Raw genomic sequence first — 23,463 nt, forward strand, 5'->3', positions numbered from 1 at the left:
TTCATCAGATATAAGACATGCAGACATGTTTTTAGAACAAACTCAATATTTGCCTTGGCCTGCATTATTGTTCTCAGGACCTCCTTCACTATAAAATATGCTTGTAAATTGCTGCAATCATTTCTGTGTGTGTTCCTGAACAGCACATATATTTACCCCAATTAGGGTCAGTTCTGTGATTACTGCAACTCTGATGACCCTACCCGAGCCCACCCAGTGACAAACGCCATCGATGGAACTGAGCGGTGGTGGCAGAGCCCACCTCTTTCAAGGGGACTGGTCTACAATGAGGTGAATGTTACCCTGGACCTTGGGCAGGTGAGATTATCATACCTTGTTCTCCTCTGAGCAGCTGTTTACCTGCTGCTACCTGCTCTGTGAATGATGATTGCTTTGTGGTGACAGTAAAATACAGCACCTGGATGTTCAGGGGACTAGTGGGAAGTTGTTTTCTGCTTTGGCCTTTTGCAGTCTTCTCTTGTGGGAAGTGTTTTTGTAGAGTAGTAAGACTAAAACTTGAAACATTTCTGACCCATATTTCTTCTCTGGTTCTGTGTCATTCATAGACTAGAGGTGTTTTTTTTTTTTTTTTTTTTTTTTTTTTTTACATGTTTCTTTGACATATTTCAAAGGTGTTGCATGATAATGTTTAAAGTAGGAGCTTTAACGCTTCAGCCAACAGTGATCATGTGAATAATGATCTGCAGTTGGACGCTTGCCAGAATTCATATTCATGCTCCTGTAACTGGTGGATATGCTTCCATCTTGACCCGTGTCTGTGGCAGGAGTTTGGCTCGTAGCCCATAAAATTGCACCTTACGCTCAATTATCCAGTGTGAAGAAAAAGGAATTCTGTCTCAAGATTAGGGATCAGAAAGATGTTAAATCAGATTCCAGGGGTGCAGGTGGAGACCAGGACGTGTTGCTTGTGGACGGTTTTGACTAGTTGAGGACCACACTTCAAAAACAGAACAACAAAAGAGCTCCTCTCTCTCCACACGTGTTGCATCTTTGGATCCCAGTGGGCACTGTGTCAGACAATGGGAGTTGGCTTTTCTGTCTCTGTTTTTAGACAGGCTGAGCTGAGCAAAGATCCTAAATAGCTAAATATAGTCCACGCTTACCAGAGGGTGGACACATGCAGGGTCTTTAGGGATGCCTGACTTTAATACGTGGTAATGCTCAGTTTATTTGGGAGCGGGGAAAGCAGCATTATTGCATTACGGTGTGCTATAAAGAGCATGGGTAGATCTGTGACTGTGACTACCAAACCTACCACGACACCGTCTCACACACACACACCTGTCACACTCACTTTTCTGTAAATGGCATCAGATAGAAGAGTGTAAACAATTCTGACCTGCCATTCATGCATTTTAGGTCATGCATTTGTTAAGCATTTAGATGGTTTTTGTTCTGAGCGCAAAAAAAAAAGACCTTTATCAGTTTTTAATCAGTTATTAACATTCTTTTAATAACGGACAATGATTTTCCTGCACAGAAACCACACACACAGTGTAAGATAAAAGCCAGTGATAAAGGCTGCTTACATCTCAGAGGAAGTTTTCTGTCCTTTTTTGCTTTCTTTCCCTCCAAATGTTCAAATGTAGACTCACGCATTATACAGCTCAGGCCAGTTATGAGGCTTTGAAAGCTTTGTAGATTTCTTAAAAAAAAATCTACAGGATGAATGATGTGTTGAAATGAAATATGTGGGCTAGATCCAGCTGAATGGGCTCTGTGGTTTCTTTCAAGACTGACAACACAGGTGGCTGGGTCGCTGCTATCTATACGACTCTGATTAGACAATGGCGGAGTTTATGTTCAAAGTGAGGGGGCTTTTTTTGTTTCCGGTGAAACTGCATGAAGCTATGTCTACCTCAGCTGAACTTAGCACGGTCTAGGAGTAAAGTCCAGTTGTTGTTGTTTCAGAAGGAATTACAAAAACTACGTAGGAAAATGAAATATGTAGATGTAAAGCATTTAAAGACCAAAGGTTATGTGCTCCTTACGACAAGGCCACTCTAAATCACCTCCACTCCTGTGTGTCGGGCAAGCTGATGCAAGCTCACTGTTTTTGACTTCTTATCCTTTGACTCGTGACCCGTGACAAATGCAACCCTCAGTCTGGAAATGACCCCGGTGATCCTCAATTGGCTCCTGTGTGACAGAAGATGAAATATGGCTGCTTATTTCACCAGTAACAGGTTGAAAATGCATTAATTCTTTAAAACCTGACGTGTCATCGCTGACACACCTGGTGCATATGCAGTTTGGATGGCTGTAACTGTTTCACTGTTTGTATGATTGGAAAAGTTCCATCGGTTTCTGAAACCTGAGATGTTGCGCTTTATAGGTTTTATTGGGTCATTTCGGTAATTTCACTCACATCTGTACTAGAGGCTGGAGAAGAAGCTGATTTAGCAGCATTATAACATACAGTAAATTGTACATGTTTGCTGGACTTTGACAGATCTGGGGGAAAAAAAGTGCTCTGGAAGAATAGGCAAACAGACTCACTGACAGCATATTTTCTAACCTTTTTATAGTCAAAATAAGACAAAAAGTCCAGGTTGACCAGTTTGGGCTTAGGGTTTAAAGGTTTAACATAACGGTACATATATATTAAAGGAATGATATTTTGCCTTTTTAAAATGGAATTATGCATTTTAAAACATTTCCCTGTGGTCTACATAAACTGTAAATGCTATGCTTGGGTCTGAATTCTACATTAATTCAACTCCACAGGTCCATCTTCAACCCTATTTCTGAGTAATGACACCAGAAAGGTCGCTTTAAATGCACATGAGATACTTTACGTCCCACCCCTTCCAGGTTGTTGACTGTGCTGCTCTGTCCCATTCAACCAACAACTGAACATTTTAGGTAATCGGCTCGAAGTTTGGACATATTTTCAGTTTTTACTACAACCACTGCTGCTGACAAACAATTATGTCGTACTCAGAGAAATGTTCGTCGAAAGTCTTGACTTTATATGTGCAAATGTCGTGACGTAACTAGTTATAGACGTAACAAATTAAGCAGGAATTGAAACGGGTTGTAGAAATCCATTCGATTTTTGCCAAAATGAATATAAAGATAGCTTTGCAGCATCTGGAGGGTTCAAATTCAAATGTTTTGAACTATTAGGCTCCAAATACACAAATAAATGTATCAAAGACTAATAAAAGTGGGTTTAGCAAAATATGACCCCTTGAAGACTTTTTAAGACCTTTTCAAGACTACTAAGACAGAATTTAATACCCATTTCACAGCCATACTGGCAAAAATGTGTGACTTTCTGTGTTGGTTTGAATGTTCGGTGATTATTTCTGCCAAGTTAGCGATAATTCATTCCTACTTTAAATATAAATTGTCAGGTTGGAACAAGTGGAACTGAGTCGACTAATGTTACTTTCTTTGTAGCTTGGACATTTAACAGACACATTTAAAACACAATACAGCCAACAGGTATATGGCAACAAAACTTATCAAATATATCAAATTTATTACCTTTTAAAGACTTTTTTAAGGTATTAAATACAGATTTGGAAATTCAAAACTTTTAAGACACTTATATGGGTCCAAATACACAAATAAATGTACCAAAGACTAATAAAAGTGGGTTTAGCAAAATATGACGCCTTTAAGTAAGATCATATGTGTCAATATTTACAAGTTAATTTCATTCTAAAAAAAATATTGCATTTCATTATAACATTCTGCCATGTCTGTTCCAAACAGAAATACTACTTTTCCAGGAACTTTTGTCCTTGTTAAACTATTTACAGGACACAGTAGACAAGCCATTGTTCTGCTAAACATTTACACCATGTATCTGACTGCCAGTCACTCCTTTTTTCTGGGGAATGTATTTTAGGAGTCCTGACCACATGTGCTTATCTGCCTGAGTGAGCCCAGGGTAGACCATGTGAGGCAAACATACCAGGGCTTACTGCTGTCTGTCTTTCATATGATGAGACCGGGCCTATTTCTGATTGGTGGATGTCCGGAGCTGAATGAGCCTCAGACACTGCTCTTTTAAATGAATGATTTTGCAGATTGATTGATGTTACAGACATTTTTATGGAAAGGTTAAGGCTGCGGGTTATTTTTGTGGGTGACAGGTGTTTGTTGTGTTGATGATGGAGCTTTATGAGGCAGTTTTGTGGCTTTACATGGACTCTGATTGCAGGACGTCTTGGTGTTTATCTATGATTTATATGTTATGATCTCAGCAGGCTATGATATTCTGTGTGATCTATTTTCATTGTACTTGAGCAAAATCCTTGACTTTTGTCTATGATGAAGAGGAAATTCAGAAATGATCTGTTTCAGGTTAGTACACCGGATTTCGTTTTGCTTTCATTTTTGCAATCGTCAACAGGCAAAACTCCCAAGACCTCAATTTTGGAGACATTCCCCTGAAACCTAATCCCCTCTCTCAGGGGTCCACCTCCCACTGAAGTTGGTTTGAATGTTTTATTTGCAGCCGTCGCCCCCTTTTGTGTTAGAATCCTTCTAGGCGGTATTGTGTGACATCCTTTCTGTGCTCTCACACTTGGACAAAGATTTGGTTCTCTTTAAGCCTCGCTGAAAATGACCTGGCCTTCTCCTTTCACTGAATAAATGGAGAGAAATGGAGTGGTGGTGTAATTTGGTGGTGAGAAAGTACTTAGACAGAAAACACACACACACACAAACACACTAGTCTTAGACTGAAAACTCTGCCCTTTTCCCTGACATCAGCCCTCTTTCTGAACAGATACAGCATGTGTGGTGGGTGGTGGATGCAGATTTGTTGTGCATATGCAACAGCTTAATTAGTGAAAATAATTCTGTTGTGCACATATGGTTAGTGGTAAAGATTTTTTTATGTTGCAGCTGACATAGTCTTACTCTAGGGCAGGGGTGTCAAACTCCTTTTAGTTCAGGGGCCACATAAAGCCAAATTTGATCTGAAGTGGGTCAGACCAGAAATAATAACATAATAATATAGAAATAATGTCACCTCCAAACATTTCTCTATGTTTTAAGGCAAAAAAAGTAAATTATGCAATGAAAATGTTTACATCTAACAACTATCCTTTAAAACAATGTGAATAACATGAACAAACTGAAATTTCAAAGAAAATTAAGTGCCATTTTAACAATATTCTCAGTCTCAGTTCATCATTTATACATGTAAGTTACAACTTACAGATCACAGTGGATCTACAAATACACAAAACATTTAATAACAGGCAGAATATTGGTAAACTAGCACTTCAGACATTTCAAAATGTTCATATTTGTTCAGGTTATTCATGTTTTTCTGGAATGATAGTTTGTTTTAGTGTAAATACAGTAAAATGACATGAAAATTTTTATATTTACTAAGAGAAAAATTTGGAGTTTTGAGTATTTATTTGTTTTTATGATAGTATTTTACTGATCTAACCCACTTGAGATTAAATTGGTCTGTATGTGGAACCTGAACTAAAATGATTAATATCTTCAGTGTAATTTTTGCATTTCACAAATTCATCCCAGGGGCCAGACTGAACCCTTTGGTGGGCTGGATTTGGCCCCCGGGCCACATGTCTGAGACCTCTGTCCTAGGGACAAGGCTGGCTGTTACATGTCCCTATTACTGTGGTGATGATGACGGTGATGTAAGTATCTGTCTTTAGTTTGGCTGCCTGAGGCTCCAGGCCAACTCAACAGATATTTACTACACCAGTAAACGGCCTCATGCTAGTTAGCGGTGGAAGTCCGTCTCTGAGAATGCCTCACAGGTGACCGTCAGATTGTAGTTCATGTTAAACCTGGAGGTCGGGCATGGAAAAGCTTGTGGCAGCTAACTTGGGATCTCTTCACCTTTTCAGGGACTTTGTCATCAGTTCATACATGGACATGCTAATGAGTGGTCACAGGTTCACTGACGCAGACTGTGATGTAATGGGAAGTACATGAGAGTAGGATTTCCTTACACCTTTTTAATACTGTTGGGCTGTGGCATAAATAGTACAGCCATCAAGCTGCTTCAGTTGAGGTCATTGTCAGATACAGTAGGAAGAACTGTAGCACAAGAAGTTAGAGAGCGACTGCCGACCTACCGGAGCTTAAAGGGGTCATATTTTGCTTAACCCACTTTTATTAGTCATTGGTACATTTATTTGTGTATAGGGATGTAACGATATGAAAATTTCATATCACGGTTGTTATGACCAAAATTATTACGGTTATCATTATTATTGTGGTATTTATACTTATACACACACTGAAATAATGTAACCAAATTGTATTTTGAAAATAAATAAATAAATAAATAAATAAATAAAAATAATAATAAAATAATAGGCACAATGTACTTTTTGTTGGCAGAAATGTTCAAATATTAACATGGAAACATCAAACATACAAATGTGCATTAAAGATGGCACCTTATGGCCATTGTTTGACCATTTTCCAGATCAAGTTTGAGTTGTTTTAGTTTCTTTTTCATAGATGGATGGATGGATGGATGGATGGATGGATGGATGGATGGATAGATAGATAGATAGATAGATAGATAGATAGATAGATAGATAGATAGATAGATAGATAGATAGATAGATAGATAGATAGATAGATAGATAGATAGATGTAAACAAACTTTATAAAAATGTTGACTATAAGCAACAAATGAACAAAATACGGAACAAATTGGACAAAAATGCACAAACATAAGCAGCAAAATCAATGAAAATGAATAGAAAGTGAGAGAAAAAAGAATAAAAACTGACCAAAATATGTAGCACAATGATCCAGGAAATGTGCAGTACTGTGACTTTTCAAAGTGTGGTAATCAAACACGGTTATCATGATAATTAGAATTTAAACGGTAATACTAACCGCCGGGAATTTTACCGCGGTTTATCGTTATACCAGTAATCATTACATCCTTATTTGTGTTTTTGGACCCTAATAGTTCAAAACGTTTGAATTTGAACCCTCCAGGTGCTGCACAGCTATCTTTATATTCATTCCGGCAAAAATCAAGTGGATTTCTACAACCCGTTTTAATTCCTGCTTAATTTGTTAAGTTTTATAACTAGATGCATCACAACATTTGCAAATATAAGGTCAAGACTTCCGACAAACATTTCTCCGAGTACGCCATAATTGTTTGCCAGCAGCAATGATTGTAGTCCTTACTGAAAATATGTCCAAACTTCGAGTCGATTACCTAAAATGTTCAGTTGTTGGTTGTATTAATGACCACAAGTGGTTGAACGAGATAGAAAACAACCTGGAAGGGGTGGGGTGTGAAGTGGCTCATTTGCATTTAAAGGGCCAGCGCTCAAAACAACCTTTCTGGTGTCATTACTCAGAAATAGTGTTGAAGATGGACCTGTGGAGTTGAATTAATGAAGAATTCAGACCCATAGCATTTACAGTTTATGTAGACCACAGGGAAATATTTTAAAATCCATAATTCCATTTAAAAAAGCAAATTATCACTCCTTTAAGTTCCATTCTCTAAAGCATGTTTTCGCTCAAGCATCTTTTCTATTTAAGGAGCAAAATTTTGTAAATCAGTACCTGATGTTTTGAAATTTGCTGCAAACATCACCATCTTTAAGAACCCTACAAAATCTGGATTAATTCTGCAATAAATCTCTGCTAAATTGTGTTAGTTTCTACAAGTAATGTGTGAGTAATGAGAAAGTGGATGAGAAGGAAGTCTATTTTCAGCGACTGTAAAAACAAAACAACATGGTAGACTTTGTAAACACTGACCTGTTTCCTCTGCAGATATTAAACATCAAACCATAGTAACTGTAATTATGTGTGATCATACACTTCTAAATATATATATATGTATGAATATTAAGTTCAGTTTCTACAAGTAGATCTTCCTAATTCCCTCTATATGTGGGTGGCATATCGACTCAGTGGTTAGCGCTGTCTTTTCATTTCTTTGTGAAATGTGCATGGTGTCTTGTGTGGAGGGAGTTTCTGTGGGGCAGCCGTGGTCTAGATTGCTGGAGAATTGGCTTGTGACTGAAGGGTCGCTAGTTGGATTCCCTGGGCTTGGCGGAGAGTTGCTGGCTGATGTGCTCTTGAGCAAGGCACTTAAACCCCCCTCCCCCCATTTGCTCCCTGGGCACCTGACATGCCGAGCCCACTGCTCCTAGCATGCAGTGTGTGTGATGCATGATCTAGTGATAGGTTAAAGGCAGAAGACCAATTTCAGTGTGCATGTTTACATGTGTGACAAACTATAACTGACAAAATGAAGATTCTATTCTATTCTATTCTATTCTATTCTGTTCTTTCCTTCGAGTCCTCTAGTTTTCCTTATCATCAAAATGTACACTCACAGTCAATGAAAACTAAAACTCAAAGACCATATTTTTTGACATAATTTTTATTTTGAAACCCTAAACTGGATTTTTTTCATATGAATCATTTGTTTAGGATATTGGCATACAGAAACAAAAATCTAAAGTTTCAAGAACAATTTCAAAACAAAAAACTTAAAAGAAAATGGCACCTGCCAAACACAAAGTCATACCAGTAGCAGTCTTGGTCGGGAGTTGTCACTCTCTCTCGCCCTGGATGCGGTCTATCGTCAGCAGAGCCTGTGGTGTTGTGGTGTTCAACCAGGTTTCTGATTGTGGGTTGGGAACAGCCCATACATAGGCCTGGCTATATCACTGTAGCTCAAACCGGCCTCCACCATACCCAGTGTCTGGAGACGTTCACGTGATAGACGTGGCATGATGCCGTTCACTGGACTAACAATGGTGGCCTTTTTTGGGCCTTTATATAGGCCTTCAAAACCAATCCTCAAATTGTGCAGATACCCACTGAGTATTGCTCAATGTGTATTTGGTCCACCTTTGCAAAGAGACCAAAACATGTGCAATGAACCGTGACAACATGACAACTCATCATTATCTCAACTACCCGAGCACTAAGTCATCAATAAATCCACAATGAATAATTACAACCCCCCTACAAGTAGAAATACACATACATTTCTACCTCAAAGTTTCTATTGACTGTCAGTATATATACTAGGTTAATTCTTGTTGGTGCTGTTACATCTGAAGTTGGTCTTACCTGCTCTTTTTATGCTACGATGGGTCAAATACAGAGGTTATTTTAGGGACAGTAAGGTGAACTTAATGTTACTTTTAAACAAGTGTCCTCTTGAACTAGTTTTTTTTTTATTTCTGTTTTGTTGTTGATTTTCTTAAAAACTTACTGCCTTAACTTTTTAGTGAATAAAAGCCCTTCTTTTGTAGTAACAAATAAGCATTTGCTATAAACATCATGTGGTTAAGATAGCTGTTTTGTTTTTTAAACGCAAAATTCTTTCACAACTGAAAGTCTTTGCCTCGGTGTTGAATTCTTTGCACTCATTGTTATGATGACCTTATGACACTTTTGCAAAAAATATCAACACCAGCACAAGCTTTCTCACTTGCAGCTGAATTCCAAGGCCATCATTCACATCACACAAATCTAAAGCACACTGATTGCATTTAATACCGCAGTTTAAAGTCTATGGTTTAATCGTGACATCCTGATCAAGTATTCACCGTATAAAATCTCAGTCAGTTCTTTATAGCTGCAGCTGCACCTCAGGCTTTTTATAATGAGAAGGTTGCTACATGTAGAAACTTGCTTATAGTCCCCGTATTCTGTTAAACCTACAATGCACTTCGCTTGTGACTTTCGCCAACTGTTCTTTGTTGACGTTTTACTAATTCTGCCATGGAGACAGAGGAAAATACACCAGACTGTCCCACTCCCCTTCCCCCGCCACCTGTTGCACAAAGACAAACAGTTGTACATTGCATTGTTACAAGCTGGGGGGACTCTGCTCTACCCCACTGGGCTGCAGTATGCTCAGTGTGGCAGGGCTGATCCACTACAGCAGAAGGTGATGCCTCCTTTTCTTTGAAATGCATTCCTCTGATCTAACATCAGACTCTCAGGAACTTGTTCAGATGGCTTCGATCTGTCAGGACTGTGGTCTCCAAGTTGATTTAGTTCTCTTGGCTTTGCTGTGGCCTTTGTTTGGAATCTGAGACTGGGATGTTCAATATGTTTCTGAAAATACTTAGTTATATATTGGATTTTCCCTTTGTTACAAATGATTTGCATCTCTTTCCTGTTCAATCCCATATGTTGGAACTGTCTATATCACAGGTGTCAAACATGCGGCCCGGGGGCCAAATCCGGCCCGCCAAAGGATCCAGTCTGGCCCGTAGGATGAATTTGTGAAATGCTAAAATTACACTAAGATATTAACAATCCTTTTAGTTCAGGTTCCACATTCAGACCAATTCAATCTCAAGTGGGCAGGACCCGTAAAATACTATCATAACATATAAATAATGACAACTCCAGATTTTTCTCTTTGTAAATGTACAGCGTGGGGAGGCAAAATTTACAATATTTTGAGGCAGGGATTGAAAGACAGTGTATGACCAATTAGTTTATTGAAAGTCATGAGAATTTATTTGCCACAAGAAAATTGACATAATAGAAAATGTTTTTATTCTATGTGTCCTCCTTCTTTCTCAATAACTGCCTTCACACGCCTCCTGGAACTTGCGCAAGTGTTCCTCAAATATTCGGGTGACAACTTCTCCCATTCTTCTTTAATAGTATCTTCCAGACTTTCTCGTAATAGTTTTGCTCATAGTCATTCTCTTCTTTCCATTATAAACAGTCTTTATGGACACTCCAACTATTTTTGAAATCTCCTTTGGTGTGACGAGTGCATTCAGCAAATCACACACTCTTTGACGTTTGCTTTCCTGATTACTCATATGGGCAAAAGTTTCTGAAAAGGTATGGATAATAGTGTTAGGAATGGTTATGACATTAATATATGTTTGGTTTCAAAACAATTGACGTAGTGCCTGCTGGGAAAAAACAACTAAATGTTCATTGTAAATTTTGCTTCCCCACCCTGTAAATATTTTCATGTATTTACACTAAAACAAAGTATAATTTTGCAAAAAAAAATGTGATTAACCTAAACAAACATGAACAACTTGAAATGTCTTAAGAGAAGTAAGTGCAATTTTAACAAGATTCTGCTTGTTACTAAATGTTTTGTGTATTTGTAGCTCCACTATGATCTGTAAGTTATAATGTACATGTGTAAATGATAAACTGTAGCATAATATTGTTAAAACGACTCTTATTTTTTCAGTTTGTTCATGTTATTCACATCTTTTGAAAAGATAATTTGTAGATGTAAACCTTTTCATAATGTACATTTACTTTTTTTCACTCTAAAACATAGAGAAAAGTTTGGAGTTGGCATTATTTATATATTATGTTATTATTTTACTGGTTCGGCCCACTTCAGATCAAATTTAGCTGAATTTGGCCCCTGAACTAAAATGAGTTTGACACCCCTGGTCTATATCTATCCAACTCTACATCAAACTGTGATTGATTGTGGCAGACATCATTCTTTTTAACAGAAGGATCTATGAGAAATTCCTTGCCAGCCTATTTTATAGTCCACTTCTTTTGATTAACAGAAAGAGATTATGATTGAATAAAACCACGTGGCAAGCATAGCAGCCAGAATAATAGGCAAAGAGGTCACGCAATCAGGCCTTTTTTTTTTTTTTTTTTTTTTTTCAAAATATTTCTTCATTCAGATGTGAACTATTGTAGTAGTATCATTTCACATCTGTTATATTATATGCATTTAATCCCAATGAGCCCTTTGTGCATCTAGAGTAAAACCTGAATGGACTGAAGTGCAAATACTCCAGGGCTTCATTACCTGAAGCGCAAGGCATGTGTGGAGTTCGAAGAGGGCAGGATTCTATGTAGATGATGAACTGCTGCTGCTGTTCACACTCAAGGCTGCACATTTATCATGCTTGAGCTGTCGCACACAAACGGGGCATTAACTGTCAGGGGTTAGTAATGATAACACACAGAGAAGCATACAGTGGGTGTGAAATGTCAGGGGGCAACCGAATTAGGAATGATGTGACTATATGTGTTAAAATGTACTTGCATGTGTTTACACTTGTATTAAGAAAGAGAAAATGTTAGTATGTGCTAATTAAAATGGTATTTGGTCATAGGGGACTTGTTTTTCTCTTGTGTTAATTAGAAGGTGGAGGATATCTGGATACTTTATACTCAGTAGTATTATAGAGGGTCAAGGTCAGGAATTTGAGAAGGGTGTAGAAGGCCAAGATAGTAGGTGTCAAACAGCCTATACCTGTCACAGTTCAATTCTGACCCTTTTGACACCCACCCACACCAAAATTCCCTCCTGGCATAACACCCCTGTCTAAACCCTGCAGCTGCAGATGTAGGGAAGGGCAGGAGATGGCTATGCTCAAGTGTTATTCCAAGTGTTTTTGCCACTTGCTTGTCAATCTGTTTCATGTCTTTGTGCGCCACTGGAATCCTGTGCTGGTGTGCGTTGGATGCCATCACGATATTTCATGCTCCCTTCAAACAATATGGAGGTGCTGGGAATATTTCTGGAGTGTATGTTTAGATTGGAAGGACACAGACAGGCCAGAAATGAAGCCAAGCCATGCCAGCCTTGTCTTCCAGGTTTACGCTGACTGTTTTTTGTTTCTGGAGAGTTCTTCCCTCTGTCGATCTAGAAAAAAAAAAGGGTAGTGAAGGCATCATTATCTCTATCAGTTCTGTATAACTGCCAATGGGCTGAGGAGATTTTCACTGTGTGTTGCTGTCAGTGACAGGTTCCTGAAAGGAGGGGGCATGCTCTGTTCGGGGGGCATTAGGAGGGAAGCGGAATGTGGCGCTATGTTTGGAATCTGAGATGGGTCCGCATGCCAGCCTGCACGTCTCTAGCCACCCCTACCCCCGTTTTCACCCTCCGACATCCCTTCCCCCCGCTTTCCCTTAACGTCATCGTTGCCCGTGCGAATTAAACTTCCTCCCAGTACTCAGCAAAATCAGCATCTTGATAGTTGGCAACGCTGCTCCACTTCCAAAGCTTCTGTTTTTAGCAGGATGACACAGCCCTCCTCATGTTTGCGTGCTCTGTTTTTGTTCTTTTCCCATCCTGTTTTATGTATGTGGAAGTGTTCCCTGATTAATTTCACAACACACCCCAAGTGAAGCGGAGTTCAGTGGGAGGCCTTCTAAGCTCCTTGATTTACTTAAAAAAAAAGTTTGCTGTTTTGTTTAATGTCGACAGTGATTAATCCATAAAGACCCAAATATCCACCGGTGACCAAAACCATCTACTGATCTAAAATGTTTAATAACTTTAAAACCACTAATCCTATCAATATGTTGAAATAATTGGTGTAAAATGCAGTTTGCCATCCCTTCATGGTCATCATATATGACTCATTTGGACATTCAGAGGCTCTGTAGTGAACATGGAAACAGTTATCTTCTACAACATTGATTCACCCTTAAAACCCATGGAGTTTGATAAATGACAGTGGATGGAAACACTTGATTTATGTTAGTTACCTCCCCCAAGTGTAACGGCGGAGGTTATATATTCATCAGGGTTTGTCTGTCTGTCTGTTTGCAAGATACCTCAAAAAGTTATGGATTGATTTTCATGATATTTTCAGGAAAAGTTGATACTGACACAAGGAACAAATTATTAAATTTTGGTGGTGATCGGGGTGGGATGGGGTTTGTTTGTCTTCTGTTTGCAAGATAACTCAAAAAGTTATGGACAGATTTGGATGAAATTTTCAGGAAATGTTCATACTGGCACAAGTAACAAATGATTAAATTTGGTGGTGATCGGGGGGGACTGATCTCCCTTGGTGGAGGTCTGCGCTCTCTGAGTGCTTTTCTAGTTTATGATAGGTTTGAATGAAAAAGGCCTTTTTTTTCTTTTTCTGTTTTTGATATAATAAGCCTTAAATATAATCTCATCATGATGATTAAAGCACATGATCAGTTAATTAAATACAGGAAAATACTTAATTTTCACTGAAGAAATGCAAAATATAGAGGATAATATTATGATGTATGGTGATAAATCACTTAAGAAAGGTTAAATAAAGAGAAAAATTCATTTGGGAACTGCCACAAAAGTAGCACTGGGTCTTTATGGGTTATGCAAAAATATACAACTGTTCATTTACAGGCTAATGATTTTGCTGTTTGCTGTTGGAGATTGCTGACAGATTTTAGCACATAAGACCAGACAGTTCCCCTGCTGCCCTTTGAACTCTCTCACTATCAATCAACCTAAGAGCTACTTGAACTTGAGAGCATTACTTTTCAGGCCTGGGGGGAGGGATTCTGTGGGCAGTCCTCCGTGAACATAATTGTTGATCGTTCTCGACACAGTCCATGTCTCACCAGCAGTCGCTTTACTTTGCTTTTATATGTTAGCATGTTTGCATAGCACCCTGCCCTGTGCAATGATAGACAGACGCTTGAATGCTTCAAATGCCCGCTGGGGTTTTTATTATCGTGCTGAGGGATGCTAGACGAGTGTGGGCCTGCCTTCATTTTCCTCACAGTCTGTAGAAGTGTCTTTTATTTAAATAGCATGCAAGATACAGTTTTCATTCATCACTTGAGGGCAGGTATATGTTTGGCAAATATAAAATCGTTGTTTTTGGAGCATGTTGTAATGTTATCATGCCAGCATGAAGTGGAAAAACAATGTGTCATCCTCGCTAAAACAAGACCGAGGTGTGGTATTAAGGTATAGTCAGGTTTTTGTTGACATTACAGGTGTCACGTGCAGGTTATGTTCCAAAGTATAAACCCCATGCCACGTGAAGTCCGAGCCAGACCATAAAAAAACAGAACTTTGACTAGGGCAAATTACCACTCTATTGTATTGTATTCTATGCTCAATCAAAGTGAGGTCACCTTGTAGAGTTTGATGTAGACGATGATGAAAAAGAAAATTTACCACATATGCCAAACAGAGAGCTCAGTGTTGGCATCATTTCCTGCCCTTGTATGGCCAGTGTGTTCCGATTGAAGATGGAGATAGAGTTCAGACAGATCATGTGGGCTTAGCTGATGTCTTTTCACTAACCTGGCTACACCTGCACCATGTTTATTGACTCCATGCTGACACAGGTTAAGAGATTGCTTGTGTCTTCCTTTATGACAGTGGTTCTCAGTCTTTTTTCTGTCGGGCCCCCCTTTGGAGGACGAAAAATCTCCAGGTGCCCCCTCAACCCCAACAACAATGTAACAGTGGTGCGATTATAACTTTAATTGAAAGAAACATCAATATCATAACAATACTTTTTACTTTTTCTTGAAAAATTTGTTGCGCAAATTAAAAATAACTTCAGTTTTGATTGAATACAAATAAACTCAATAAGACTGCTCCCTGAGATAATATTTTTCAAAATAAAAATAGGAAACACATATTTATCTTCCAATTATGACAATAAAGTAACTTTTTTTTAAGAACAACAAACAAAGTTTGGTAACAATGTAGGGATGTAACGATATGAAAATTTCATGTCACGGTTATTGTGACCAAAATTATCACAGTTATCATTATTGTTGCGGTATTGTTGAAATTGTGCTCAAAATGTTCAAAAAGTACTAACACACTGAAATAATTGAACCAAATTGTATTTTGAAAAAAACAAACAAACAAAACAACAACAAAAAAACAAATAAAATAATAGGCACAATGTACTTTCTGTTGCTAGAAATATTCAAGTCTTAACCCCTAGGGGTCTGAGCCTATTTTGGCCGTTTTTCAGTACTTATGATTTTATTTTTCACACTATATAAACAAATGTTTACTATACCCATGTTTGGTATCTTTTTTTTCCAGCACAACTTCATTTATATCATCTGTCTATTATTTTTTCTTTTTAACCTACTATATCAACATAAAAGGACAAAAAACACACAAAAAAACTATAAAATCCAATTTGAAAAATGTTTATAATTTATTGCATAAATAACACAGATGCTTAACGAACCTTTTCAAAGACTTTAAAAGTGAATATTGGTTCCAAATATTTGGTATATAAAATTAAAATTGTAATAAATTAAAACTATACTCAAATATTTGACATAAAAGCAGATCTTTACATAGGCGTTTTCTCCGGAAAAGTGTGGTAATCAAACACGGTTATCATGATAATTAGAATTTAAACGGTAATACTAACCGTCTGCAATTTACTGCGGTTTATCGTTATACCGGTAATTGTTACATCCCTATAACAATGATGAATATTTTAACAATATCAGTGGCTGCAATGACCCCGTTTCCATTGCACATCTCTGAACATTAAAGTGTAAACTGTGCAAACACTGCATATTTTTCTTGTCCAGTCAAATCCTCGTCCATCCTCCAAACCTAAACTCTTTGTCTAGTCTAGTGACAGATCACCATGGCAGTAGATGTGTTTGTTGTACGTTCCTAAAATGAGTCTGGGATGCTCCAATGCTTAAACATTAGTTCCACCTGCTACATGTTCTAACCTGAAGAAAAAAAACACACCCAGGAGAGATCCCATGCCCCCCCCGGCAAGCTCCTGGGGGGCCCACCCCACAGTTTGAGAAACATTGTTTTATGGCTACAAAGACAGTGCTCCACACACACTGACACACATATACTCATTTGCACCAGATATTATGACCTTGTAACTGACATCTTGGCAATAAATCATTCATTCATTTTCTGAACCTGCTTTTCTGAACTAGGGTCATGGGGGTCGCTGGAGCCTATCCCAGCTACTTATGGGCGAAGGTGGGGTACACCCTGGACATGACACCAGTTCATTGCATATAGAGACAAACAATCACTCTCATATTCACACCTATGGGCAATTTCAGATTAATCTATCAGTGCATGTCTTTGGGTGGTGGGAGGAAGCCAGAGTACCTGGAGAGAACCCACGCAGACAACATGCAAACTCCACACAGAGAGGTCCCACCCCCATCGACTGGTGTTGGAATTGAACTCAGGACCTTCTTGCTGTGAGGCACGAGTGCTATCCACCACACTACCTAGTGTCGGCAATAAGTGTGAATATAACATCATTAGCCATGTGTTGATCATTTTCAAAGATACCAAAGTCTTTCCCAAGAAAGGAAGTAAAGGTATTGTCAGTGCTCCTGGAAGAGTCTTTACTCTATTCCTTAAAGGCAGAAGAACAAGTAAAGCACTGGAAACTGTGACATTTCTTGGCATTAACAGCTTTTTGTTTCCTTCATTTTCTTTCTGTTGTGTTTTTTAGCTCTTCCATGTTGCGTACATCCTCATCAAGTTTGCTAATTCCCCTCGTCCTGACCTCTGGGTGCTGGAGCGCTCCGTGGACAACGGAAGAACATACACCCCCTGGCAGTATTTTGCACGTAAGTTCATTCCATTAACCACTGACTCCAAAAAAGGAGCTACTAAAAGAGGCATGTGTGAGTTTCAACTTGAACTTATCGTTACCTCCAATATCCTGGAGGGAACGAGGATGTAATAAACCTTACGATCAACGTACGGCACTATATTCTTACTCGAATCCCAAATGCTTACACACTTTTGGATCTTGTGATTTCAGCAGTTTAATTAAATGTGTGTTTGTGTATAGACTCAAAAGAGAGATTTCCAAAACATCCGTGTATGTCAATGTCAAATAACTCAAAACACAACTCCGTATCATCAAAATCCCTGATGAAATAACAAAAACGCAAGCTTGGTAGATTGTCAAGTATTTGATAATAAACAAGCTAATCCATAATTGGCTGCTTTTGTTGGTGTTTCTCATGGCAGACAGGAAAAGCACAATTGTTTCTAATATCAGAAAATGTCTTAGTTCCTTTTAAGTGTCCCAGTAAGACCAGACGATGATCCAGTACAGTACCAGGGGCTTGGATTGGCATTACTCTATAGAACATAAATATTATTCATGTTAATAATTACAATTTCTGTGTTTTCCTGCTGTGACAAGTTAGGATGTCTGCTGTAAAAAAGGCCCATTGTGAGGATGGATTAAACTTGTTTACAGGCAGACATTTCATCTTGGTAGACTGATCAGCACCTTATGATAATTTAAGTCTGGAAGTGTGTGTCTGTGGTGTGTGAAACAGGCTTTGGGAAACACAGACTGACAAAAGAACGTGTTCATTATAAAAAAAAAAAAAAAAAAAAGTCCAAGATTACTGTCTGGATTCACACTCCTATTGTATTTTTGTAAAAAGTACCTTTAGGGAATCCTACCTGTAATGTTACACTATTTTTAAATGATCTAAGATGCATACCGGAGTACATTTTCCAGATTTGCTGACTTGGCTTATCTCATTTATGATGTCTAATATCTCTGAGGCGTCAGTGAAAAAGGTCTGTGGGATGATAAAATCATGACTCAGAAGATTAATAGCTGCTATTTTTTTTTCATGTTTGCCTGCCTGTCTGTTCATGTTCATTCAGGATGTTTCAAGAGTAAAGCTCTCACACTAAAGTTCAGCATTTGTGATTTCCTTTAAGATTTCATCATTTTTAATCAGCATTAAAGGTGGGGTGCGAGATGTTTTCCTGGAGCATTTTTTTACTATATTGCTTAAAATCCCCTTACAACCAATTAATTAAATGCTCAAACACAAAATGAAAAAAATTTAGTCACCTGTGGAACGGACAGGACTGAAAAAACACCATCCAATCATTTCAAGCGCCCAATTGAAATGATTGAACGGTCATATGTCTATCAAACTCAACTGCCATTTGTCCCTCCCCCCTCTGCGTGTACCCCTCTTTGTGCATGAATTGTGCATTCTCAGAGGCTTGGAGCACTTGTAAAGGAAACGAAGCCAGAGCCAGAGCTTGGTTATATTAGTTATATTAGGATGGAAAGTTCACCAGCAAACTGTTCTGTCACTAACATGCAGTAAATTACTAGGAAATATAACATTATCCAGATAGGTATGAACTGGGGCTGTTCTGTAAGAGTGGGGGTGTTGAGGTATGCATTGATCGGGGCTGGAGGTGTGGTTGGAGCCAATTGGGCGTTTAAAATGATTGCTCCAGGAAAACATCTCGCACCCCACCTTTAATTATTTTACTTCACATTTACTTTGTATTATCGTTATGATTTATTTGTCGAGGACCATGTACAGAAAGTATTAGACTCAAACAAAGTAAAGATGCTTTGGACCAGGTTATAGCTTTGTAGGTAATTTCCATCTCCAGTCCCTGTGGCAGTCAAGAAAGAAATAAACAAGATTAGGTTGATAGAAAGGAGATTAAAAAGTGCATGCTCATGTAGATTATAGTACATAACTTTAAGTGCATACATTTCCATCCAACTATCACCCAGGCCCAATACTGCATTGTTTTCCATGATCTGATGAGATGTCGACAAGATAGGTTGCGTTCATCCTAAAGTCCACTCATATGCTCTCATACTGTCAATCACCACCCAAACCACTATCATCAGCTCTACACATCCTGGACCCAGCCCTGAACTCCAAGATTTAATCCCATAATGCAAAGACACAATACATTTGTGATCTCAGAGTTTGACACAAGAACCTCCACACTACAACTGTAATGGATCATTATTAACGGATTAGATTTATACAGTGATCCCTTGCCAATTCGCGCTTTAAGTTCCGCGGTTTTAGTTATTCGCGGATTTTTCAGAAATATTCATCAAAAATAAAAAATCAAGAAAAAATCGCGGAAATTCCGTGAAAATCCACCCCACAGCAGACGAGAGGCCGCAGCTGCCAGCTAAACGTCAAACGATGACTCACAGCCTCCTGTAAGCAACACGAGAAACGCAGACGGCTCAGCAACCGCTTACCCCGAGTGAGAGAGAGAGAGAAAATGTAGAAATGTCAGTTCATGCATGCCCATGTACATGTGTTTGTGTGTGTTGATGCTGAGACCAAAGAGAGAGAGAGAGAGAGAGAGAGAGAGAGAGAGAGAGAGAGAGAGAGAGAGAGAGAGAGAGAGAGAGAGAACTGATTCGTTTCTTGTGCATATGAGAGGAAAAGAGAGCTGGGAGTAGATGTGCGTGTGTTCGTGTGTACGTATACGATGGATAAGCGTCACGAATGAAGAGAGGAGAGAGTACGTATCAGCTGTTAGTACGTATGCATGTGTGTGTGTTTTGTTTACTTTCTACATTCTTTTCTTTCAGATGTTTTACAGTACGTACATGTACATGTATCCAATCTATATATATGCATGTATATATCAGGGTAGAGACTGCGATCTGGTAGGATCGGCGATTCTACCAGTAGAGACTCCGATCGTAGTCTCTACTGGTAGAAACTCCGATCCTGCCAGTAGAAACTCCGATTGGGTTAGGGTTAGGGTTAGGGTCAGAGACTCTGATCGAAGTTTCTACTGGTAGAGACTACGATCGGAGTCTCTACTGGTAGAATCGCCGATCCTACCAGATCGCAGTCTCTACCCTGACATATACATGTAGTAATCATTGTTTTCTTTTATATTTATCTCATTTATTTCATAATTATTACATATGCAGTACTTATATACTATTTATAGATACATACATACATGTACCTAGGTCTAGGATAGGCTCAGGGGGCTCCGGCTCCAGTTCGCGGATTTTCGATTTTCGCGGGGGGCGCCGGTCCCCATTAACCGCGAAAAATAAGGGATCACTGTATAGCGCTTTTCTATGAACACGTAGTCAAAGCGTGTACAGTGGATCCATTATTCATTCACTTTCACATTCACACTCTGATGGTGGTAAAGTACATATGTAGCCACAGCTGACGGAAGCGTGGCTGCCAATTTCGCGCGTACGGCCCCTCCGACCACCACCAAACATTCATGCACATTCATACACCAGTGTGAGTAGCAGCACTGGAGGCAAGGAGGGTGAAGTGTCTTGCCCAAGGGCACAATAGCACGTGACTAGGACAGAGCAGGAGCATTAAACCAGCAGGAGCCAAAATCAACTGGAAAAAAACATCAGACTCATAAAATCACATCAGCTCTCAACTCGTAAATGGCTTCAACTTAATTCATTGGTGCTGGAGGACTGGTTGAAAATTGTTGATGAAATTCACAAAATGGAGGAATTTAAAATTTATGCTGTGGCTGCAAACTGAACTTTACATGATAAAGTGGGGCAAATGGATTAGTTTCTTTAAAAACAATAAATTGGTGGTTTGTCTAATAGTCCTGTGAAATGTTATATAAACTGCTGCTCAGAAACTGGATTGTGTAACTTGATTGCTATTTCAGAACTGTAACCTAAATTATCTTTACTATTAGATTATGACTATTATCTATTGCCGATTGTTGTTTGTTATGTTCTGCGTGACAAAATGATAAAAAAAAAAAAAAAATTAAGTGTAAAATTAAAAAATTAAACTAATAAAAAAAAAAAAAATTTAAACTAATAAAACTAATAAAAATTAAGTGTCAAAAAAAAAAAAAAATCACATCACCTCTCAGTCCAAATCACAAGACTAAATATGTAAACATAGTCTAGTCTTGTTAGATTGTGTACTCAGACACAGACTAGAACAGTAGAATCATGTCTAGTTTGAATCTAGACAGAAGCGGTAAAATACCTGTCAGTCATTTATTTACAGTCGCGGAAAAAAATATTAGACCACCACTTGTTTTCTTCAATTACTTGTTCGTTTTAATGCCTGGTACAACTAACGGTACATTTGTTTGGACAAATATAATGATAACAACAAAAATACATTATAAGAGTTTAATTTCAGAGTTGATATCTAGCCATTTTCCATGTTTTCTTGATAACCAAAATCACTTCAGTTCTTACATCAATATCTATGGCATTGTACTGCCAAAAACAGTGCTCTTAGTCATTCCATGTTTTCTTTTCTGTCTGTTTTAGTCACATGATACACACAAGAGTTAGTACTTGATTGCATATCCATTGTTTTTGATGACTTTTGAGAGTCTATCTCCCATACCTGTGTTGAGACAAAATCAGGGTGTCATGATGTAGATTCTTTATAACCTGAAAACACAGTCTTCTAAAACCACGCAAGTTACACTGAAAGATAATTGTGTAATATTATTTTTATATAAACTATCCAGCACTGCAGCTTTAACTAGGCACCTATTAGGTACTGATATGTTGATACGTATGATAATTAGAAAAAATACAATATTGTCTTTACTTTAAATGCAGCATTATTTGTATTCAGTGTGAATGAAAGTCCTCTATAATTTTTTCCTCAGATTCAAAGCGTGAGTGCATTGAGCAGTTTGGAAAGCAGCCCAATGTTCGAATACAACGAGATGATGATCAGCTCTGCACAACAGAATACTCACGTATCGTCCCATTGGAGAATGGAGAGGTAAACACTGTTATCAAGTAAAAAAGAACAACCAATACTAACATAGTGTGAGAGAGTCAAAAAACAAATAAATACTCTGTTCTCTAGATTGTGGTGTCTTTGGTCAACGGTCGCCCAGGAGCCAAAAACTTCACCTACTCGCCAGTGCTGCGAGACTTCACAAAGGCCACAAACATCCGCCTACGCTTCCTCCGCACCAGCACCCTGTTGGGCCACCTCATCTCCAAGGCCCAGAGAGACCCCACTGTCACACGCAGGGTGAGACACAAACCGTCCAACCTCTCACTAAGGCACAGGTGTCAAACATGCGGCTCGGGGGCCAAATCCGGCCCGCCAAAGGGTCCAATCCGGCCCACAGGATGAATTTGTGAAATGCAAAAATTACACTGAATATATTAACAATCAGTGGTGTCAAAATCATTTTAATTCAGGTTCCACATACAGACACATACAGTCCAATTAGATTTCAAGTGGGTCAGCCCAGTAAAATATTATCATAATAACCTATAAATTAGGGATGCACCGATGCTGATACGAGTATCGGCATCGGCTCCGATACTCAGTGTGTGTGCTCGTACTCGTACTCATAAAAGATATCCGATACAAATGCACCAATACCACTTACGGCCATTTGACATTCACAGTTCAGTGCAGCAGGTACGCGGCGGTGGAATAGTGTGTGAAGAGTGTGGAGATTTTTCAAAATAAATGACGGTGATAAAGGTAACGCTGACTGCAAGTAACGTTAAAGACACAGACAGATACGGACGGAGTGTTCTGTCCGTCCTCTGCGTATATTCCATCCGTTTTCCAGATGCGTACCCAGAATGAGAATACCAGCGGGAGTACGGAGCGGTGCGGACCCCTGCCAGCAGAAGTGAAAACGAAATTTATCGCTCATTTCTCTTTTCTCTACCTGCTGAAGCTAAGCTTTTAAACCTTACCAGCGAAAACGCTGCAATATTAGTATCACATTAATGTTGCCTCTGTCGTCTCCATGTTTGTTATTACTGACTTTCTTCTTCTTCTCAAAAAACTTTACTCTTCTTCGTGGTATTTGTCCAGTATGGTTAATTAAGAGCGGCGCCTCCTGGTGGATTAATTGAGAAACGCTCATTTCCAACACATTAAATGTCAGTAGCAGCACTTTTTTCCAGTCAGACTAATGACAACGACAATAAAGCACATTTA

At 38.7% G+C, this 23,463-nt stretch overlaps 1 protein-coding gene across 3 annotated transcripts in view; it reads left to right on the forward strand.

The window, feature by feature from the left end:
* Positions 1-23,463, forward strand: part of LOC115437039 (laminin subunit alpha-3-like) — a 98,255-nt gene that overhangs the window by 833 nt on the left and 73,959 nt on the right. For all 3 annotated transcript variants that reach the window (XM_030160114.1, XM_030160115.1, XM_030160116.1), the window contains exons 2-5: positions 166-318; positions 17,205-17,322; positions 22,154-22,272; positions 22,360-22,530. In XM_030160114.1, the coding sequence (XP_030015974.1) occupies positions 166-318; positions 17,205-17,322; positions 22,154-22,272; positions 22,360-22,530 (561 nt within the window). The remainder of the gene's footprint in view (positions 1-165; positions 319-17,204; positions 17,323-22,153; positions 22,273-22,359; positions 22,531-23,463) is intronic.

Source organism: Sphaeramia orbicularis, chromosome 17, assembly GCF_902148855.1.
Source record: "Sphaeramia orbicularis chromosome 17, fSphaOr1.1, whole genome shotgun sequence".
Classification (NCBI taxonomy): domain Eukaryota; kingdom Metazoa; phylum Chordata; class Actinopteri; order Kurtiformes; family Apogonidae; genus Sphaeramia; species Sphaeramia orbicularis.